Source organism: Chiloscyllium plagiosum, chromosome 32 (assembly GCF_004010195.1).
Source record: "Chiloscyllium plagiosum isolate BGI_BamShark_2017 chromosome 32, ASM401019v2, whole genome shotgun sequence".
Lineage (NCBI taxonomy): Eukaryota > Metazoa > Chordata > Chondrichthyes > Orectolobiformes > Hemiscylliidae > Chiloscyllium > Chiloscyllium plagiosum.
The window spans coordinates 44344702-44366831 of record NC_057741.1 but is presented as its reverse complement, the minus strand read 5'-3'; the positions used below and the strand labels follow the sequence as shown (position 1 = coordinate 44366831).

General features: G+C 41.0%; 1 protein-coding gene across 1 annotated transcript; it reads right to left on the bottom strand.

The window, feature by feature from the left end:
• Positions 1–11122: 11122 nt before the first annotated feature.
• Positions 11123–15922, bottom strand: LOC122539591 (RNA guanine-N7 methyltransferase activating subunit-like). Its single transcript, XM_043674594.1, has 2 exons — positions 15767–15922; positions 11123–13531 (listed from the first exon to the last, which is right to left on the bottom strand). The coding sequence occupies exons 1-2, from the start codon at positions 15919–15921 to the stop codon at positions 13354–13356; spliced, it is 333 nt and encodes a 110-aa protein (XP_043530529.1). The 5' UTR covers position 15922; the 3' UTR covers positions 11123–13353.
• Between the last annotated feature and the right edge of the window lie 6208 nt (positions 15923–22130).

Here is a 22130-nt window from a genome sequence, read left to right as displayed (position 1 = left end):
TGTATTTTCCATTTTTTGTGCTGAAGACTGATGGATGATCTAGGGATCCATGCTTTGATCTTGAAATTTGTCTCACTCAATTCCTTTGACTTTGGACCTGGGAGGATACAGAGAGGATTTTCAATAAAATAGGCAATGGAAGATTGGACAGAGAATCGCTGAAATATGGTCAATCAATTAGAACAATGCAGTTACACAAGCACTGGAAAATCAAAGAATTGTTGAAACAATGACAAAAGCATATTTAATATTCTAGTGGGTTTCCAGTCTTAGCCTTATTTTCAGAAGTCTTTCAATAATCTCCAAATAGTTGATTCAGTCTCTTCTTCACAGAAAGTGTGTGGGAGACTAAAGTGAAATTACATGATAGAAAATAAAGAGGAATAGCTTGAGGAAAGACAAAAATTGATTTGGATTTGAAATAATTAAGCCAAAGTTACCAATTATTTGAGTTGGGAGTTGTTTTGGAACCGTCTTATAACAGTGTCACACTGGAGACACTGTAAAAGCATTGGTTTCCAACCCAGCATGTGGTCAATTTATGTTCTCTCTGCTATAGATACCAGAGCAGTTTGCAGTGATCTGTTATTCAACTTGATTTAATCAGGAGCATTCTTGTTTCTTTGGAAGAACATTGGTTCAAGCCTGGCTTTAGAACTGGAGTAAATATTCTCAACTAGCATTTCAATTAAGTACTGAGACAGTTTTACTCTGAGCCGGTGTCTTTCAGAGGAAGCTTTTAAACCAACTTGACTGTATGCTCGGGTGATGTAAAGGTCTAATATTGCCTCATCACTTTTCTATCTGTCAACTCTGAAATTTAGTCTGCTTACTTGTAGCATTATCTATTTATATTGCCTGCCTTATTGACCTGTGTATATGCAATCCAACCCTCCTACTTCATTTACAATCTTGGCACTTTATATAAATTCCTTCTAACGTTACATCATTTGACATCTTTCTGTATAGAACTGCAGCTGCCCTGATTCCCCCCCATTCCCCCTCCCACCCCAATTGTCTCCACCCTACACCCCTGTTCTCCCCTGTCTCCTCCTTCCACCAACCCTGACTCTAATCTCACCATTCTTCACAGGACACAGAGGAAAAGCATGCAGCGCTCCTCAGAAGTCTAATCACGTTTGCATGAAACATTTGAAAGCCTTTCTGTTTATCGTTGAGTATTTGAGTGAGTGACTAAGTGAGTTTGGCAAATGGTTATTTTTATGTAGTTTATAAAAACAATGATTCAAATGTAACATTTCCTGACAAGCTAATGATGAGGGTAGATTCAACAGTGCAATCTGGAGTCCCACTTTTTTTGTTGTAAGTGAGAAAGTGTACATATATTTTGGAAAACAGGATTGCAGGAGGTCTGAAGACAGATCAGTAATCAAAGGGCAAAATTAGACCTTTCACATATTTGAAGGTTGAGAGTTCTTTTGTTGTTTGTTTGAGGGTGTTCTATTAGATTCTGTCCAATCTTCCAGCCCCTTTCTCTGTCATATGTCTCTTGCAGGATCATTGAAGCATTAATTATATGTTACAACTCTGCACTGGCTCAGTAACCATTGAGGATGTGGCGCCACACAGTATGGCTCTGACTGAAACAACCTGACCCCAACATCACACGTTCATTAGTCATTAAACTGAAGTTTAATTCCATTCAAAGTTTGACTTTATCCAGAACAAGATTTCACTGTTACACTGTTGTCAACAGTGCAATCAGGCGGCACTTATAAAGCAATAACCAGTACACTAATGTTCAGTTTCGGTTCCACTAGGTCACTCAGTTCCAGATGTTATTGCAGCCTTAGTCCAAATATGGATAAAGAGCTGAGCTCCAGATGTGACTGAGGGTGACAGCCCTTGACATCAAGAAATCCCAACAAAATTGAAGTCAGTAGGAACTTGGGAATAACCCTCTGTGGTTGTAATCATACCTAGCATTTGGAAAGATTGTTGTACTTGTTGGAGGTTGATCATTTGAGCTCCAGGGCATCAGTACAGGATCTCCAAAAATAGTGTTCTAGGCCCAACTATTTTCAGCTGCTTCCCCAATGGCCTTCATATGGTCACAAGTGGCTATGTTTACTAATGATTGCACAATGGTCAGTAGCATTCATAACTCCTTAATTACTTCAACAATCGCTATCCATGTGCAGCAAAACTAAAACTACAGACAGGCTTGCGCTAATAAGTGGTAAGTGACATTAACACTGCGCAAATGTCAGACAATCTATCTCTAACAATAAAGAATTTAACCATCCCCTTTTGCATTCAAGTGCATTATCATCATTTAATCCACCACCAACAATATCATGGGGTTTATCATTGACCTGAAACATAATTGGACCACCAGATAAGTACAGTGGCCATAGTAGCAGACTAGAGGCTGGGAGTACCATGGCGAGTAATTCCCATTTATCATCCAACGATTTATTGCTAAAAAAAAGACAGGATTCAGCTCCTTGTATTAGAACACATTAGATTGCCTTACCATAGGTTAAACTGGACCTCAGGTTTTAGCTTTGTCCTTAAAAACAATTTAAATCAATTCTTCCTTTATGTATTTTTTGTTGTAATTTCTGTATTTTTTATTAAATTTAATTTCAAAAACTATTATTTGTGTGTATAACACATAGAAGCAATAAATTAAAGTTTGAATAACAAACTGAGGCTTTATTCATTCTTTCAATTTCCAACAGTAATAGAAACCCACTTGGGCTAATTTACTTCCAGAAATAACTCAAGTTCTTATCTCAAGTTTTCATCCCACAATATTGATTTGTTTCAACAGTTTTTTTAAATTTGAAAGACTTGTATTTATGTAGCACCTTTCATGATCAGCCAACACCCCAAAACACTTTACAAGGAATGAAATACTTTTGAAATGTAATCAGTATTACTGTGTATTTCTGAATTTAATGTAGTAACAAAATGCAGAACAGGAGGAAAAGCTTTTACACACAGCAAGTGTTTAGGCTTTGAAACACATGGCTTAACAGAGTGGTGGAGGCAGGTTCAATACAGGTAGTCAGAAGGGAATTGCATTATTATCCAAAGGAAAAATGTGCAGACTACAAGGAGAAAATGATGGAGAAGCACTAAGTTAATTGCACATTCGTGGAACAACATACTGGCACAATGGGCTGAATAGCCTCCTTCTGTGCTTTGATCATTCTATGATATGTCATTTCTTTGACAAAATCACCTTCGCATGCTGGTGAGAAGAGAGGTGGAAGGATCAGTTTCAGAGGTGATGTAAAACATGCGGAGGTGTTGTATGGATGAGTAATGACAGAATGCGTCAAAGTACATGTTGTAAAGAAACTCCACTTTACTCTGTTTTTAGTTAATTTCCTCCATACCCACTAGCCCAAATCCTTCTGTATGAAACTAAAGAGCAGGAGAACTGTCCCCAAGTTTCACTGTGAGAGAAAATTCAATGTTGGACATAATGGGACTGACTGACAGAATCCCTGCCTCTTATTCAGCAAGGACGATTCAGAATCTGAAAGCACTCAAGGGTGCCTAATTAACGATCTGTAATTATTCTTGTCAGATAAATCTATCCAAAATTGTATTTATTTGTATGTGAAAATATAAAATTACAGTGACAGACAAATAAAATGTTATATTTACTTTCTGCACAAGTGTTCACTCCAGGTCAGTCGAATACAGTCAACCTACTAAAGCTTCCTGTGCACGATAAGGATTGCTTCTGTACAGCTTATCCCTTTAAGCGGCAATGTTAATTCACTGCTCAGTTGTAAGTTATTAACATTAAAAATTGGCAGTAGCTTCCTGCCAATTTTAATAGCAGTTGTGCCTTGGCAATTGTAAACAGCAGTTTCTACACTGAAAGGACATTGAGTGACAAAATTAGTGACTGTTTGCTCATAATATACTCATGATGTTTAAAAGTTGCTTTAATCATTTGTCAAGGTTAAACAAAACTAGACGTCAATCATTTTCCTGGAGAGGTTATTCAAAATCTAATAAGAATTTAGTTTTTACATTTATCCAATCTCCAAATTAGGATCTTCTATCATCCCAATCAAGTATACAAATAGGCCTTGAGTGCCATCAGATTTCAAACAGATCCCATCATAAGCCAGAAGCAGTTACTCAGTAATCAGTGGAATTGTGACCAACCTACGTTCCCCCTCTCTCAAGCTTAGTTTTAGCAAAACAACTGGGAGCAGCTAACTGGAAATAGACCAGAGAACAAATTAAGACCCACCTCCTGCAGACCTCCTTGCCCAGATTGGGAAAGAAGTTTCTATTGGGGAATAAAGATGTATCGGTATATTTTATCTCAGTAATGGTCAGCACAATGGCTAAATGGTCAGCACTGCTACCTCACAGCACCAGGGACCCAGGTATGATTCCACCCTTGGGTGACTGTCTGTGTGGAGTTTGCATGTTCTCCCTGTGTCTGGGAGATATAGTTCAAAGGTATGCAAGTTGGGTGGATTGGCTATGCTAAATTGCCCATAGTGCCCAGGGATGTGCAGATGAGGTGGATGAGCCATGGGAAATGCAGGGTAACAGGGATAGTGTAGGGGTCTGGTTTGGGTGGGATGCTCTTTGGAGGGTCGGTGTGGGCTCAAGGGGCTGAAGGCCTGCTTCCATACTGTACAGATTCTGTGAAAATGTTTCTTTTATTAATCAAAACAGCACCCTTGCTAAAGACCATCCTATGGTATTTGATAAAATTTAACTAAGCAGTTGATTACTTTTAAACTTCCACACTCAGAATTACTAAATTTTAAAAGTACCTTTCTTTAAAATAAAACCTGTGTTGTGGATAGCTTGTTGAGACAGTTCTTTGCACATGTTCCTACTTCCAGGTTAAGCACTATGAAGAAACTCCTCCAATGAGAGTGAGTCCTACCACACCAATCCCAACCCATTAACAGAGACTTGAAATTGTAGGGCTATCCCAGCCTGGGGTCTGGAAATAAGCCATCAAGACACCTGAACATACAACAACAGGAGTTTTAAAAAAGATCCTTGCCATTTTGCTTCCTTCAGTCCTTCTCATGGTCATGTTTGCCACCATTGCTGTGATTATCTGTGATATTGCAGCTGATACCTGGGCAGCAGTTGCACTTGATTGTTGTGCCTCCCTTCATTGTTTAGAATGATCCAAGTTCACATCTGAAGGAAAGCCACTTGGATAATAGTGGAACACTACCTGGCTGATGAACTTTAAAAACCTACAGAAAATTGGAGAGGGAGGAAAAAGATTGTTTTATGAGCAGTGTTTCTGATCCTGAATAATGCCAGAATTGATGCAAATCATGTTCATGAAATCACCAGTAATGAGAATTAACAGCTGGGCTGCATATATATAAACTTCGCCTGGTGCTAATGAACTGCTTTATACGTCAATTCCACCTCTTCCTTTGCACTTCTCTCAGTTGATTACACAAGGGCTGAGTCAGTGGAAGTGACTTCAAGCAGATCAGTGTTAACTCATTCCTGTTGAAAACACAAAATTGCAGATTTTGACATGAAGAAAACAAAAGACTAATATCATTTAAATAGTGAATGATTGTAGAGCACTGGGATCGAGGTGTCCTTGTGAATGAATTGTAAAAGATTAGTATTCTGGTACAGCAAATGATTAGGAAAGCTAATAAAATGTTATTTAGTATGAGGGAATAGAACATAGAACATAGAACAATACAGCACAGAACAGGCTCTTTGGCCCACGATGTTGTGCCGAACATTTGTCCTAGCTTAAGCACCTATCCAATTGTCGCTTAAAGGTCACCAATGATTCTGACTCTACCACTCCCACAGGCAGCGCATTCCATGCCCCCACCACTCTCTGGGTAAAGAACCTTCCCCTGACATACCCCTATACCTTCCACCCTTCACCTTAAATTTATGTCCCCTTGTAACACTCTGTTGTACCTGGGGAAAAAGTTTCTGACTGTCTACTCTATCTATTCTCCTGATCATGTTATAAACCTCTATCAAGTCACCCCTCATCCTTGTCCGTTCCAATGAGAAAAGGCCTAGCACTCTCAATCTATCCTCGTATGACCTATTCTCCATTCCAGGCAACATCCTGGTAAATCTCCTCTGCACCCTCTCCAAAGCTTCCACATCTTTCCTAAAGTGAGGCGACCAGAACTGCACACAGTACTCCAAATGTGGCCTTACCAAGGTCCTGTACAGCTGCAACATCACCTCATGACTCTTGAATTCAATCCCTCTGCTAATGAACACTAATACACCATAGGCCTTCTTACAAGCTCTATCCACCTGAGTGGCAACTTTCAAAGATCTATGAACATAGACCCCAAGATCCCTATGCTCCTCCACCTTATTAAGAACCCTACCGTTAACCCTGTATTCCGCATTCTTATTTGTCCTTCCAAATGGACAACCTCACACTTGACATGGTTGAACTCCATCTGCCACTCCTCAGCCCAGCTCTGCATCATATCTAAGTCTCTTTGCAGCCAACAACAGCCCTCCTCACTATCCACAACTCCATCAATCTTCGTATCGTCTGCAAATTTACTGACCCACCCTTCGACTCCCTCTTCCAAGTCATTAATAAAAATTACAGACAGCAGAGGACCCAGAACTGATTCCTGCGGAACTCCACTTGTAACTGGGCTCCAGGCTGAATATTTACCATCTACCACCACTCCCTGACTTCGACTGGTTAGCTAGTTCTCTATCCAACTGGCCAAACTTCCACTATCCCATGCCTCCTGACTTTCTGCATAAGCCTACCATGGGGAACCTTATCAAATGCCTTACTAAAATCCATGTACACTACATCCACTGCTCTACAAAATTAGGGAGATTATGCTTCAATTATACAGGGCACTTTGAAGGTATTACGCACATTATTGTGCACATTGTTGGTCACCAGTTTTCTGCAGCTCAAAAAAGCTTTACGAGATAACAGTGGACAGGTTGTCTTTGAAGGATTGGAGAGATGAGGCTTGTATTCTAATACTAGGCTTTTATGATGTAGTGGTAGTGTCCCTGCCTCTGAGTCAAGAGGCTTGGACTCAAGTCTCACCTGCTCCAGAGGTATGTAACAGTATCTCTGAACAGGTTTATTAGAGAATATCTGATTCTGCTCAAGTTTAAAAGAGTGAAAGGTGACTTGATTGAAACCATCAAGATCTTGGAAGTTCTTACGGGAGAAAGTAGAATGACAGGTCACTGTGTAATAATCAGTAGTTATTTAAAACAGATGATGTGAATTTTTCAATCAGAGGATTGAGAGTCCTTGGAACACTTCCTGGAAAGGTGGTGGAAGCAGAATCCTTGAATATTTTTAACGTAGAGTTAGCTACATTCTTGCTAAGTGAGAGGGTGAAAGGTTGTCAGGTATAGATGAGAATGATAGACTGGAGGTTCAGATCAGCCATTTTGTTGAATGGTGGAGCAGGTTTGATGGGCTGAATGGCCTATTGCTGCTGCTAATTCATATGTTTGTAAGCTCCCAGCATTGTCAGATACCTGAGCCAAAGCCAAAGACTACAAAACACAGCAAATTGCAGGTTGAATCAATCCTGTTGTGGCTTAATATCCAAACATTATTTCTGCAAAATAAGCACAGCACAGAAAGATTATTCAGCCCATCATGCTAACGCTGGCTCACGGAAAGGGCTATCCAGTTAATTTTCCAGGAGCCCTGTGAATTTCTCCTCCAAGTGTTTATTTGGTTTCTCTCTGCTTCCACCATTTCAGATTTTCATTTCCCATCAGAGCAACATGTTTCTTAATTTTCTCCCATTCCCACTCTGGTTCAATTACCAATTATCTTAAATCTGTGTACTCTGTTACTGACCCTCCTGTCTCTGAAAAGATTCTTAGTTAATGGATCAAAAAACTTTCTGATTTTCAACACTCTATCAAATGACTGCTTAACATTTTCAACTTTCAACACAGTATTTATGTTCTCTTTATCGAAATAGTCATTGAAGATATAACACTTGCATATCAATGCTAGGCAGTGACCATGTAATCAAGGAGGCACAGCCATCTTCCCCAATGCTTAGTGGCACCAGTGACTTCAAGCAGCAAACAACCCCCCCTCTCCCCCAACCGCGCTGCCCAAGTGAACCAGTCCGCATTTTGAAAAAGCACCATTGACCAGAAGAGGAACAACCATATTAACCCCATGGCAACTAGAACAGGTCAGAGCAGCAGCTGGCTCAACCCAACTCTCCAAATCCTCCTCCTGACCTAAAAGACTTGGGTCAGGGTTGGCTGGACACTCCCCATTTGGTCAGCAAGTTACAATACACAGGAAAGGCTCAACACTATTCACTACCTATGTTTTCCATATTAATCTCATAGATTGTCAGCTTTCTAAACATACTGGGAAAACCTTGTCTTATGGAATGGTGTTCATGCAGATTTGGACTCAGACTGCACAACTCTCATCACTTAGGCATTGTTTACATTATATTACCTGCTTCTTGTATGTTGTGCTTTTTTTCAGATATGGAGCATCTGTAGAATTATGTTTTTTCTTGTGTTTTTCTTACATTTCATAACTTTAACATTGAGTTCCTCCAATTCTCAAAACTTCATTTCAGTAGATCTAATAGCTCTTGACTGAATCATAGAAACATGAGCAGGAGGCTATTTGGCCCTTTGAGTCTGCTTCCCCATCCAATATAATCATGGCTGACAATGTAATGCCATACTCTGTTCCACTTTCTCCCCTTACCCTTTGATCCCTTTAGCCCTTAGAACTATATCTGACTGCTTCTTGAAAATAGTCAATGTTTTGCGCCCTAACCATATTTTGGGGCAGAGAATTCCACAGGCTCACTTCCTGGCTGAAGAAATTTCTCTAAGTCCTAAATGGTCTACCCTGTATCTTTAGGATACATTTTAGGATACATTTTAGCTTGCTTGAAACTGAAATGGTAAACAAAATGGCGTCGGACACGGTGTGGTTAGCTTGGATACAGCCAAGTGTAAACAAAGAAAACAAAGTGAACAGCATGTGACCAAAGGCTTGTCCCAATATGTCCCAGCAACAACTGAATTGGAGGCAGTTGCACACGAAACTGCAGGAAACGCTTCTTTTTAAAAAAAGATATAAAAAGCCTTTGCTTGTTTAATCACACAGGAGAACGCTTGCAGCACTGCCTAGTGTATAAGCACACACTTGGGATTGCTGGGCTCCCCTGCCACATGGTGAGAAGCAATCAATAAAGGATCTCTAATACTTTCATTTTTCTTGTTCTCTCATATTTAGTAGGAAGGCCAAGTGACCTTTAACATCTTGGGGGCTCGTCCTCGAAGTGCAAACGATCGTGGTGAACCCAGGACTCAACAGGAGTAAAGAGTGCACAGCCGATTCCTTTGTTTTTGGGATCCGGTAAACGACTCCTGGGAACACTGTGGTCCCTCGCTCGAGGCTGATCTGGTTCCCCACCAGGATCCATGAGAAAACGGGGTGAAGGAAGGATGATTTAAGGTAGGAAAAAGTTTTGGTGGCCCCTTAGACCCTATCAACAAACACATCGAGTTAGACCCCATCTACCACCCTCTGAGAAAAAGAACAGGAAATGACATCACCACAGAAAATGACATCACCAACCCAAAGAAACCCAAACATATAAATAGAAAGCAAGAATCACGAACAGTGCTTCGCCCGGAGGCCCACTGAAGATGTTACCTAGTAGGGTGGCGAAACATCTGGAAATTAACCTTACAGCTCAGCAAGCAAATCTACATCTAGAATCTCTATGACTCTATGATTCTATAAAAGGAATTAAAACCAGAAATGAAACCTGACAGCGCTACCCGATCGATGTCTAAACTCATTAAAGGTCTTACTCCTAGCCCTTTTTGAAATGAGGGTCACTCCACAACTAAACTGAATCCAGCGGAATTGATATATGGCAGGCCTCTAAGGACTCCGTGGGAAGCCAGACGGAACCCAGAGATCACTTTTGATCTACATGCAATGAATGAGAAACTGATAACATATGCTCAATCTCTAACAAATCTCTTTTAGCTCCACATTCCCAGGTTCGAGAGCCCAAAAGGGTAACTACGGTTTGGAGGAAGTGCCTGCCCTCGCCCCAGGAGACCTGGTCCTAATATGGAACTGGGGACGGAAGAAGTTAGAGCCATGGCGCAAAAGACTATTCCAAGTTCTGCTCACTTCTCCCACTGCTGTGAAAGTCGAAGGGCTGTCCAAGTGGATTCATCTATCAGATTGCAAGAGAGCAGTGGGTACGGTCCTACTACCACAGACAACTAGAAGAGCTACAACCACCAAGGACTAACTTTAACCATGTTTGTCTTGCTCCTTGTATCTTTTCTAACATCTTCTGTTATGGGTCTGGGGGATAATTTATTCTGGTGCACCCATCTTAAAATTCATGGGACGGGAAAGGTAGCATGTTATCCCCTACCTCTTTCAACCGGCTCAATGTTAGTTGCTTCCCCCGTTTGGTCACTAACCAGGGGCCAACTCCGCACTGTTCTTAAAGTCTCCAACAGTACCAAAGACAAATGTCAGGAAGATGTGTGGAAGACCACCCTGGTAGGGAAAGCCCTGTGTTGGAGTCTGACGTCTTCAGAGACATCTGAGAAAGTGGGTAACCTAACTTGTCATAGGGGAAATGAGGTTATAGGGAGTTAGTACATACGCCAAGATCCCGAAAGAAGTGGAGATCCCACCCTGCTTGTTTTCACGGGAATTACTTTGTGAAGCTGTTATTTGTTGATTACTCCATCTATTTAAGGTGACTTATCTATATTTGTGTGTTATGTTTCCTTCTTTAGTAGTTCATGAGACTATAGGTCCACAATAATGTGGTTGACTCTTAACCTCCCTCTGGACAATAAATGCAGCAATGGCCATGTCATATAAAAAGAATTCTAACAAAACACACCAAGCACTCTGAACACCAACATTTAGCAGTTTCAGGGTCTTAAAACAGAGATTGATGCCATCCCAGCAATAGTTACTGCTGATCTCACAGCTTCTAATCTTTGCATTGTTTACTATCTGACATTCATGTTCTCCTGGATCCAGATTTGATATCAATACTTGACTGATTCTGAACTTGTAAAACCTTATAAATTAAGTAGAATTAGGTTTTTTATGTAGACTCAGGATCTGTTTATTTATATTTTTCATCATACTTGAAACATACAGGAGTACAAAAATACATATGATAACCTGGAAACAATTAACAGGGATTATTCAGTGTAAACTAGTCTTCCAGTGTCTCTGTCAGGTCTTGGAGGGTCAATGTGGAGTGAGGTACTAACCAACACAAGCCCAGGGTAGGCCCCAGCCTATGCTGAAGAAGAGTCACTGAACTCAAAATGTTAACTATTCTTCTCTCCACAGATACTGCCAGACTGAGTTTTGCCAGCAATTTCTGTTCTTGTTTCAGATATTCAGCATTTGTGATTCTCTGTTTTATTTCAGTCATGGATGTGGTTGTTTCACAATTGTTGGGGAAAATCAACAAGCTCTACACACCTCATCATGGTCATGCCTGGAAATACAGATGATTTGCAGAACTAATGTCTCACTGTGATTTTGCTTGGTCAAATTGTCTGAATTGTTATCTTAAAGAGTATCAGTGTCACAGCCCAATGGGATAGTCCAGTAACCTTAGCAACAAACAAAGTGAGGTTGATTAACAACTATTTAAAGATTACGATTATTAGCAGTGAGCAACTGCTGTCCTTTGAACCTCCTGTAGCCTGCCAAACAATGCCAATTCACTCAACTAGAACAGCTTTCTCAGTGACAATGGAAAGCAAATGAAAAACATACTCCTGCCTTACAAATAATTTCAAAATTACACTTAAAAAGAAAGTTTGTCAGTCCACCGCAAAGAGCTATAATATCTGCCTTCAATCACAAACTGCTTTGAGTAAAATGCAAAGTGGTCAGTAAAACCAACTAGAAAGGATACTGAATTCAAACACCAACTTCAAAGAAATTGGCCAGGTCACAAAATGAGATGTTGAACTGCATGAGTGCCAGGGTTGCTGTTTGACTGTCCATTAGGTAGTGAAAGAATTGGTTAACATGTGCTATGTATCAGCCCTCTGCTCACATTTAGGTGGGAGGCAAAGTATTGCCTCATTATTTGGAGTGCATCTCATCAAGATCTTTAAAATCTCCTGACAAGTCAATCTCAGTGAGTCATTATTCTGTGTTTTCACAGTCACTGACCCACTCGTACCAATCACAGCCTGCCAAGGTCAGTATTACAAATACATTTCGCTATGTGTTTCAAACATATTAACATTACATTGTCTACAACACAAAGAAACTCCTAAAATCAGCTATACACTAATCATGTGAAAGTAAGAAAATTGTAGTTGCAGGGAACAAACTAGAAGCCAGTGTTTGAAGGGGATGATGTATGAGAGAACAAGGCTTCACATATATACATCATCATGCCTTCCCTCCATGGAGGTTTCAGAAAATGTGCACAGGCTCATGGTACAAATTGCTTTCACTGAAAACTTCTGTAATTTTAATGACTATGTATCTAGAAATTACCCAGAGTTCCAAACAGTCCAAACATTTCTGTCAAAAACCAAACACAGCAACTAAATTTTCAATACAAGTAACTGAGGTCAATGTTGATTTGAAGAGGGGTTTACATTTTTAAACTGTCAGGCATTTTCCTCTCACTTCATTCAGTCTCTAATTACAATTACAATTATATACAAACTAGACACAGTTAATTCTTGCTTCGATTCAATTCTCTCTGTTTCTCCTCACAGTGCCATATCACTGGCTGAACAGCTCTGTGAAGTACAAAGGAGCTGATATCTTTTTTTGGGGTAACCACTAGTCTCAGTGGTGAGGTAACTGAATGAGCGAAAACTGACTGAGGGAGGATACCCAATCTTGTTTCGTCACAGAATCTTGCCCAAGGAAAATTCTGTTATTTCAAAACTGCTGAGTCAGTTCCTAAACACTAACAAGTTAAATAGATCAAGAGAAAATAAAATGGATGTTAAAATTAATTCTTGTAGATACTCATTCTCTTTGCCCACGTTTGTCCCTACACCATTCTCTAGTCATGGTCAGAGAAACACCCTGTTACCTAACCTGCAGTTTTTCTCCTCAGGCTGGGCAACATTTCAACATTATTCCATGAATCACAAAAGCATGTCTAGGCAGTTCTGGGTGAGATTTACATGCTCAATTACCTACCTCCACAACCCTCCAAACTACCAATGCAACCAATAGCAAGAAATATGAAAACAAGACACCTCTCTAAAATTAGAATCTGTTTCCCTAGCTGCTGTCAGTTAGTGTGGTGCTATACACAGCAGGGTGACTGGATTTGTAGCTTGGACTCAGTAGCGATGGTGGTTGGATTGCCATTGTGAATTAGAGCCTTGACTATAAGATTCATATGGCCTTTGGTGGTGAACTGGAGAGTGACTGTACCCATGGACTCTCCCATGCCACTGACGGTTAGTGGACCAGTTGCGATTGTCATCCTGTCTTCTGTATGGTTGAAAATCTCGTGACCTAAAAATCAAAACAAAAAGTCTCAGACTGATGTTGAATCTGACTTTACCCACTGCGGAATGATTTAATTATTTCATGTTGGACTGCAAAGGAAGAAAATTTGCAAATGCCACACTTGTATTAATTTTTCCAAGTCTTACATATGACAATCACTACTCCCAAAGTGATTGTTCCAATTCAATATCACCCAAGATATCTCCTTGCTTGTAACCAGATTCCTCTCTGAGACATACATGACCATATTGAGGATGGAGAGTCCTGCAGATATTTGTGATTTTTGAGAAGATTTGTAGCTCAGGTTGAGGTTCAGTTTGTAAGTTTGCTCGCTGAGCTGGAAGGTTTGTTTTCAGACGTTTCTTCACCATGCTAGGTAACATGATCAGTGAGCCTCCGGTGAAGCGCTGGTGTTCTGTCTCGCTTTCTCGACTGGGACAACACATCCAACCTAGGACAGGCTGAACAGAGACATGCACAGGAATTCCTAGAGCTGAAAATGTGTTGCTGGAAAAGCGCAGCAGGTCAGGCAGCATCCAAGGAACAGGAGAATCAACGTTTCGGGCATAAGCCCTTCTTCAGGCTTATGCCCGAAACGTCGATTCTCCTGTTCCTTGGATGCTGCCTGACCTGCTGCGCTTTTCCAGCAACACATTTTCAGCTCTGATCTCCAACATCTGCAGTCCTCACTTTCTCCTCAAGGAATTCCTAGAGGCCTGGCATTCAAACCAGAGCTCCATCACTAAACATATTGATTTGGATCCTATTTACCATCTAAGAAAAAGAACCGGAAATGATATCACTCACCTTAACAGACCAAGACACACAAATAGAAAGCCGTACAGAAGACCAGCACTTTACCGGAGGCTCACTGATGATGTTACCTAGTATGGTGACAAAACATCTGAAAACAAACCTTTCAGCTCAGCGAGCAAATGTACAAGCAGAGTCCTGCACACATTTCTGAAATAATCCCTCTTGTTAATTTCAAGCTTTAATTACTGTCTGAGCCTTCTCTAAAATCCAGTCCCTGAATTCAGCAGGTATTTCCTCCTTCACCAATATTATCTCAAGTTCTTTTTACCTATTCTGTACCTTTCATAAAATAATATGGTGATGCTTAATTCCCATTCCTATCCAGTCTGATGAGATTCTGCTGGTGCTGTTAAATATGTATCTTCCTCTGAAATAATGGTTTCTAATTCCCTAACTATTTCCCACATACTCAACAGTATAATGAAACAAAATAATTACTAGCAAGAATAGCCATTTGGCCTGTCAAGCCTGTTCCAACATTCATAAAATTAAATCCCCAATCTGTAGCATTGCATATTTGTGTTTACTGAAAGACCACCTACTTGAAACCAAAACAAAAATGTCTATTAAACCAGATTACTGACTGGGACCTGCTTTAGAGTCATAGAGATGTACAGCATGGAAACAGACCCTTCGGTCCAACCTGTCCATGCCGACCAGATATCCCAACCCAATCTAGTCCCACTTGCCAGCACCCAGCCCATATCCCTCCAAACCCTTCCTATTCATATACCCATCCAAATGCCTCTTAAAATGTTGTAATTGTACCAGTCTCCACCACTTCCTCCGGCAGCTCATTCCATACACGTAACACCCTCTGAGTGAAAAAGTTGCCTCTGAGGTCTCTTTTATATCTTTCCCCTCTCACCCTAAACCTATGCCCTCTAGTTCTGGACTCCCCGACCCCAGGGAAAAGACTTTGCCTATTTATCCTATCCATGCCCCTCATAATTTTGTAAACCTCTATAAGGTCATCCCTCAGCCTCCGACGCTCCAGGAAAAATAGCCCCAGCCTGTTCAGCCTCTCCCTATAGCTCAAATCCTCCAACCCTGGCAACATCCTTGTAAATCTTTTCTGAACCCTTTCAAGATTCACAACATCTTTCCGATAGGAAGGAGACCAGAATTGCACGCAATATTCCAACAGTGGCCTTAACCAATGTCCTGTACAGCCGCAACATGACCTCCCAACTCCTGTACTCAATTTTCTGACCAATAAAGGAAAGCATACCAAACGCCTTCTTCACTTTCCTATCTGCCTGCGACTCCACTTTCAAGGAGCTATGAACCTGTACAATCAGCTGGGATCCTCAAAACCTCATACCTCTAGACTCCTTTGCAAATCAATAATCCACATAACTCAGACTTAGAGATTCTCAGTATGTTGGTGTAAAGTCTTGACAATGGTCTGCAGTTGCTCTTTACCTGCGATTACTACCAGTCCGGATTTTCCAGTCCTCTACAATCGGCGGTGGATCTGCTGGTGACTTCAACACCTCCTGATACTCTTTGTCAGCTGCAGTGAAACGATGAGCAAACATTTCCTCATAGTTAGGAACAGCTTCTGCTTCACTAGACATTCTGGGAAATGAGAAAAGAGAACAATGAGCAAGAGAACTTCAGAAGCAGGTTCCATTTACTTTAACATGAGACCATCCACACTCAAAATGTTATGGATAAAGAGATTCTCTCAATACTCTACCACCGAAAACTAACTTTCAATTTCAATCATATCTCAAACAGCTAGGAGTCTGGTAATTAGTTCCAGCAATAATAGGTTGAAGGTGATGAGGTAGGGTTTCCAAACTGGTGAGCCGGAGGTGGTGGTGGACACAACAGCAGTGTTCAAGCAGCAGCTGGATGAATACATGAATAGGAAGGGAATAGAGGGGTATAGTTCCTGTAAGTGAAGACAGTTTTAGTATGGAAGGGCAAAATGTGGCAGCACAAGCTTGGAGGCCAAAGAGCCTCTTCCTGTGCTGTATTGCTCTTTGCACTGCAAATGCTGGAGATCTGAAATAAGAGCAGAAAATACTGGGGAAACTCCACAGGTCTTGCAGCATCTGTAGACAAGAGTTATGAATTAATGATTGATGTAATTCTTCATTGAAATTCTGAGTTCCAAAGAATTCAGTAATATTGGACAATAAACGCAAAATCCATTTCTATCTTAACAAATGCAGCCAGACCAAAGTTTCCCTAGCACTTTTCATTCTCAAACTGGAATCACATCTGATGTCTGATTCGAGGTAACAACACGCATAAGCAAAGGATCAACCGGGAGAGTAAAAAAGATGAAAACACATTGACGTTTCAAGAGAGAGACAAAGACATTGTGTTCAGAAAGAATTTTCATGTCCAACTCAATCTGGTCAGATCTTAACTCAAGTGCCCGTCGGATGTGATCTGATGGGTGATAACTCCCTTCTGGAATTACAGTCATGGATTTAACTCCATCCCCAGAGAACTGAATACGAATTCTGGACAAAATAATCCAGTGTGGGATCAAGGCTCAGAATTGGCAGAGTACTCCACTGCACTGTCAGTGCTGAGGGCGCGCCGCACTGTGGGGGGGGGGGGGGGGGAGGTTGTACAGTGTTTCCCCGGTGACTGTAGCTGCTGAACACCGCGGATGGGATCACATTATGTTTTGCGGATTCTCGATATTTCCCCCCCGGCCCCCGGCCCCCGGGCCCCGGGCCCCGGGCCCCGAGACCAACCCTCACCTTCTCCTCCAAACACACTGCTGGGTGCAACCTCAAATCCTTCCCCGGACCCGCCGCACTTGTGGTCCGCCAGCAAACTCTCCCAGACAATAGTTCCGGGTGAAGCCCCATCTCCTGCCTGAGGACTGCAGCAGTTGGCCCAGAGAGGAGGCACTGAACATTTAAAAAATGATCAGATTTTCTAATTTTATTTAACTTATCTCTCTGCCGGACGTAAAACTACTGAAAAGTGGAGAAAAGAAGGGCTGCTTCGTGGACAATCTGGCGTGATTAAGTTGAGGAATGAATTTTTCTGTTTCCGAAGTCAGTTGAAGAGCTGACTTTAAAGGAGCAAGAACAGGATCTGAGTTAGTTTGACTGGAATGAGAGGTTTGCAGGAAAAACAGTAACTAAATGTTGGGCCATCTTAAAAATGCAAATAATCCAGGGACAGTCAAGGTATATTCATCAAATGGAAAATGCGGGACAAACAATTCCAGAGCACCCTGGATGACAGAAGAGATTAAAAATTAACTGTAGAAAGAAAAAGTATGTTTATGACAGGTTTAAAGGCAGAAAATACAATTACAATAGAATCAAAAGAAATACTTAAGTTTTTTGGGAGGATTAAAAAGCAAAGACAAACTATTAAAAAGGCTAGCAGCTAACATAAGAGGAATGCCAAAGTCTTCTCTTTAAAAAAAAGTTCAAATGACCTGTTCATAGATGGTATTATATATCTCTGGAACAAAAGCGACTAGAACCCGGGTTTCCTGGTTCAAGTGGGTCATTAAGGGAGGAGTCAGGCTGATCAGAGACCTAAAAAGGCCTTCACAGATGGATGAAGGGGCATAGTTGATAGTCAGGTGAATACTTTGCATCTCTCTTTATAAAACAGGAGGATGTTGCCCAGGCAATGTGATAGAGGAGAAAACGACCACTGGAAGGGTCCCTGATTAATAAGGAAGAAGTCTTGGATGGATTGCTCGCACTTAAAAGCTGAAAAGGCACAGGGACCAGATGAGATGTGCCAAGGCATTTGAAGAAAATTAGGGCAGAAATTGCAGGGACACTTACTACAATATTTCAATCTTCTCCATACCTGCGAATACTGCCAGAAGACTGGAGAATTACAAATATTATGACTTTGTTCAAGAAAGGTTGTAAGGATAATCCCAACAAATACTGTACAGACCAATTAATTTAACTTGGCAAATGGGGACATTTCTAGAAACTGGCAGCATCCGACGAGCAGCAAAAACGTCGATTTTGCTGCTCGTCGGATGCTGCCTGAATTGCTGTGCTCTTCCAGCACCACTAATCCAGAATCTGGTTTCCAGCATCTGCAGTCATTGTTTTTACCACATTTCTAGAAACACATTGTCATGATAGAATCAGGAATTACAAATGGGTTGGTTAGGAAGAGTCAATGCAGATTTCTACAGGAGAAATCATATTTAATGAACTTTTTTTTAGATTACATTACACAGTCAGTCACCTGAGGCGGGAATTGAACCCGGATCTCTGGCACTGTGAGGCAGCAGTGCTAACCACTGTGCCACCATGCCGCCCATTGTGCCACCGTGCCGCCCATAAATTTCTACAGGAGAAATCATATTTAATGAACTTGCGAGAGGTTTTTGAAGATGTAACAGAAAGACCTATGAGAGTAACACTATTGATGTGGTTTACTGTATTTAGATTTCCACTTTTGATACAGTGCCACATAACTGACTTCTGAGGAAAGGTATAGGTCACAGTATAAAAGGGATAATAGTAATGTTGACATAACATTGGCTAAGTGACAGGAAACAGTGAACAATGATCAATAGATTTTCTTTTGGCTGGAGCAAAGTTTGTAGTGGAATTCCTTCGCGTCAGTATTGGAACACTTGGTTTTCCTGATATATATTAATGAGCTAGATTGAGATGTGCAGGAGGCAATTTCCAAATTTGCAGATGACACGTAACTTGGAAGACTTGTAAGCTGTGAGGGGACAATGTGAAAGGACATTGACAAGTTGCTGGAATGAGCAGATAGAAGCCAGCTGGGGTCCAATGCAGAGAACTCCAAAGGTGATGCACTTTACTACAAAGAACATTGAAAGACAATATAAAATAGAGAGTACAATTCTGCATTGGGTGCAGGAGCAGAGATGCCTAGGTGAATATGTGCACAGGTCATTGAAGGCAGCAGGATAGATGGAGACAGCAGTTGATAAAGCATACAGTGTCCTCAGCTTTATTAATAGTGCATATAGAGTACAAGAGCAAAGAGCGACATTGAACTTGTACAAGACACGTGTTCGATCTCAGTTGGAGTATTGTGTACAGTTGAGAGTGCCACATTGTAGGAAAGATGTGAATGCTTTGGAGAGAGTTCAAATGACATTTACAAGGATGGTTCTGGGAGTGGGAAACTTTAGTTATGAGGATATATTGAAGAGGTTGCATCTGATCTCCTTAAAGAGAAAAATGTTGAGAGACTATCCAAAAGAGGTTTTCAAAATCATGAGTGGGCTGGATGGAGTAGAGAGGGTGAAGCTGTTCATACTTGTAAAATATTAAAGAAGGAGGGGGCATAAGTGATGTGCAAAAGAAACAATGGTGATGCAGGGATAAACTTTTGTACACTGTGAGTAATTAGGGTGTAGAATGCACAGCCTGGAAGTGTGGTGGAGGACGGTTCAATTGAGGCATTCAAGAAGGCATTGCATGATTATTCAGATAGAAATAATGTGCAGGGATATTGGGAAAAGGCAGAAGATTGGAGCTAGGTGCAATCATGATGGGCTGAATGGCCTTATTGTGCACCATAACAGTTCTGTGATGCTGTGAATGGGAATCTGGAAACCAGATGGTAGCTACACTGAAACTCCCAGGAACACATTTAATCACAGTCGACAAGTTAAAGCTCCAGCAGTGCACCTTTCCCTCAGTACTGACCGTTTGATAGTGCAGCACTCCCCTGTACTGATCCTTTGACAATGTGGTACTCCCTCCGTACTGACTACTTTGACAAAGCAACAATGCCTTAGTACTGACCTCCAATAGTGTAGCAGGCAAGTACACCAACTTGTCTGTCTGTAAATGTGATCCCAATAATTTAAGCTTAGAAACCCAATGAATCCCTGAGTTCTGAAGAAGAATCATATTGGACTCAAAGTGTTAACTCTTTCTCTGCAGATGCTTCTAGACCTGTTGAGTTTCTCCAGCGCTGTCTGTTTTTATTCCTGAGTTAAATGTGCTGGCTAAACTAGGGAAATGTAGAGCGCTGCTATTGATTGATTAGTTGATTGAAACTTTAAGCTCTTAAAGTAAGTCTGGACAGTCACTTCTGCCCTCACTCTCCATATTTCACAAATTATTGATTCATAATCAGTTTAGCTCATTTACAAAGCCTGGAATGGTAGCCATCAATGGGGTTTCAAATCCTTTCCATTTTGGAGTCCCATTCACCTATCTGTGCTCTCTGATTTACTGTGGCTGCTGGTCTGATATTGCCTAGTCTTAAAAATTCTATTTCCTACATTATCAGTGACTACATGTAAAGCTGATGTTCTTTGTCATATGTGGAATGGTTGGTGCAAATGAATCTTCTTTTGTTTTCAAAATTCTCTATTCCTCCCTCTGTGTAATTTCCTCCAGCCGCTTATAACGCACTGAGATTTCTTTGTTTCTCTCCTTCTGGTGTTGACAGCATCCCCTTTTCCACCATCAGTGGCTGTGCCTTCACCTGTCTGGACCCTGAGCTCTGTACTCCCTTCCCTAAACCTCTACTTCTCTGTCCTTCATTTTGTCTGACAATGTTACTGTGAAGCCATTGGGATGAATTATTAATTTAACGGTGCTATATAAATGCAGTAGGTTGGTGTTATACTATGTAGGGCAAGCCAAACCCAGTGGTTAGTACAAAACCCTGCTGGGGCCCAGCATCTGAGGCTGCATGTTTTGAGCTGGTTAATTTCCAGCAGGATGCAAGGTCACAATGGGTTCTTCATAAACTTTATCTTAGCCATCTAGCCTCGAGGCCTTTCAGTCCAGCCAGATCGACATTATCTATTCAAGCTGTTCAGTGATGTGTTGACAGACTTCTGGAGCACGTGGGACACTGAATGCAGGCCTGTTGCTCCAGAGGCACCACAAGAGCCCCATCTCGCCAGGCAGGATTTGTCTCTGAAGGGAGTGAGTGTGTCTCCCAATTGGATTGAGTCTAGCTAGGCAGGTTTCTCAGCTGCTTACTTTGCAGACATTTCAATGCAATACCAAGTTTCAGACATCAGCTCAATCAAAGATAACCCTCTATGACAGAAAGGGAGAATAGTCACCAGTTTAAAATGCTATTTCCTTAAGACATTATATACACTGCTAAATTCCTTAAGACATTATATACACTGCTAAATACTGTATCTGCACAGTATTCTATTTTGGAATAAAATTGCCTCTGAACAAATGATGAATTTTCAGTTATTGTTCACACTGAACTATTGTGTGATTATTTTGGCTGTTGTACAGTGATGTTTCTTTTGACCATTTTAATCCAGGTTTTATTACATTCCTGAAACATCGTTAAAGGCTCTTGGCAGTTTCATCACACGAGGAGCAACAGCAATATCAGAAACAAACTTTGTTGGCACAAAGTAGATGAAATACCTGCCAAATCTGACAAAGCTCACAATATTCCAGATTTAATGCCTAAATTCAGGGCACCAATTCAATCAATGAGGAGTTAGCTATCAACCTCCATCTATTACTGGCTGATCCCGTTTTTGGGATGCTCAGCAGCAAATACTCTCTGTTCTTGCTGCAATAAAAACTGTGAAAGTCTCTGAAAGGTGCCAGAACTTCAGCTGCTCAGTTTGATAAACTGGCTTATTTAGTCTAATTCCTATACAATGGAGACTATATATTAAAAAGGTTGTGATAAAGGTGATGCTTATTCAGCAATAATGCTGATTAGTTGTGCAAAGGTGTGAATGGTGAAGATGATGATTCTGAGAGAGGACGCTGGGTTAATCAATGTTCAGAAATAAAGAATGAAATGAGTGCAATGGAGTTTGTTGCTTGTAATGTCTCCAGTGCCT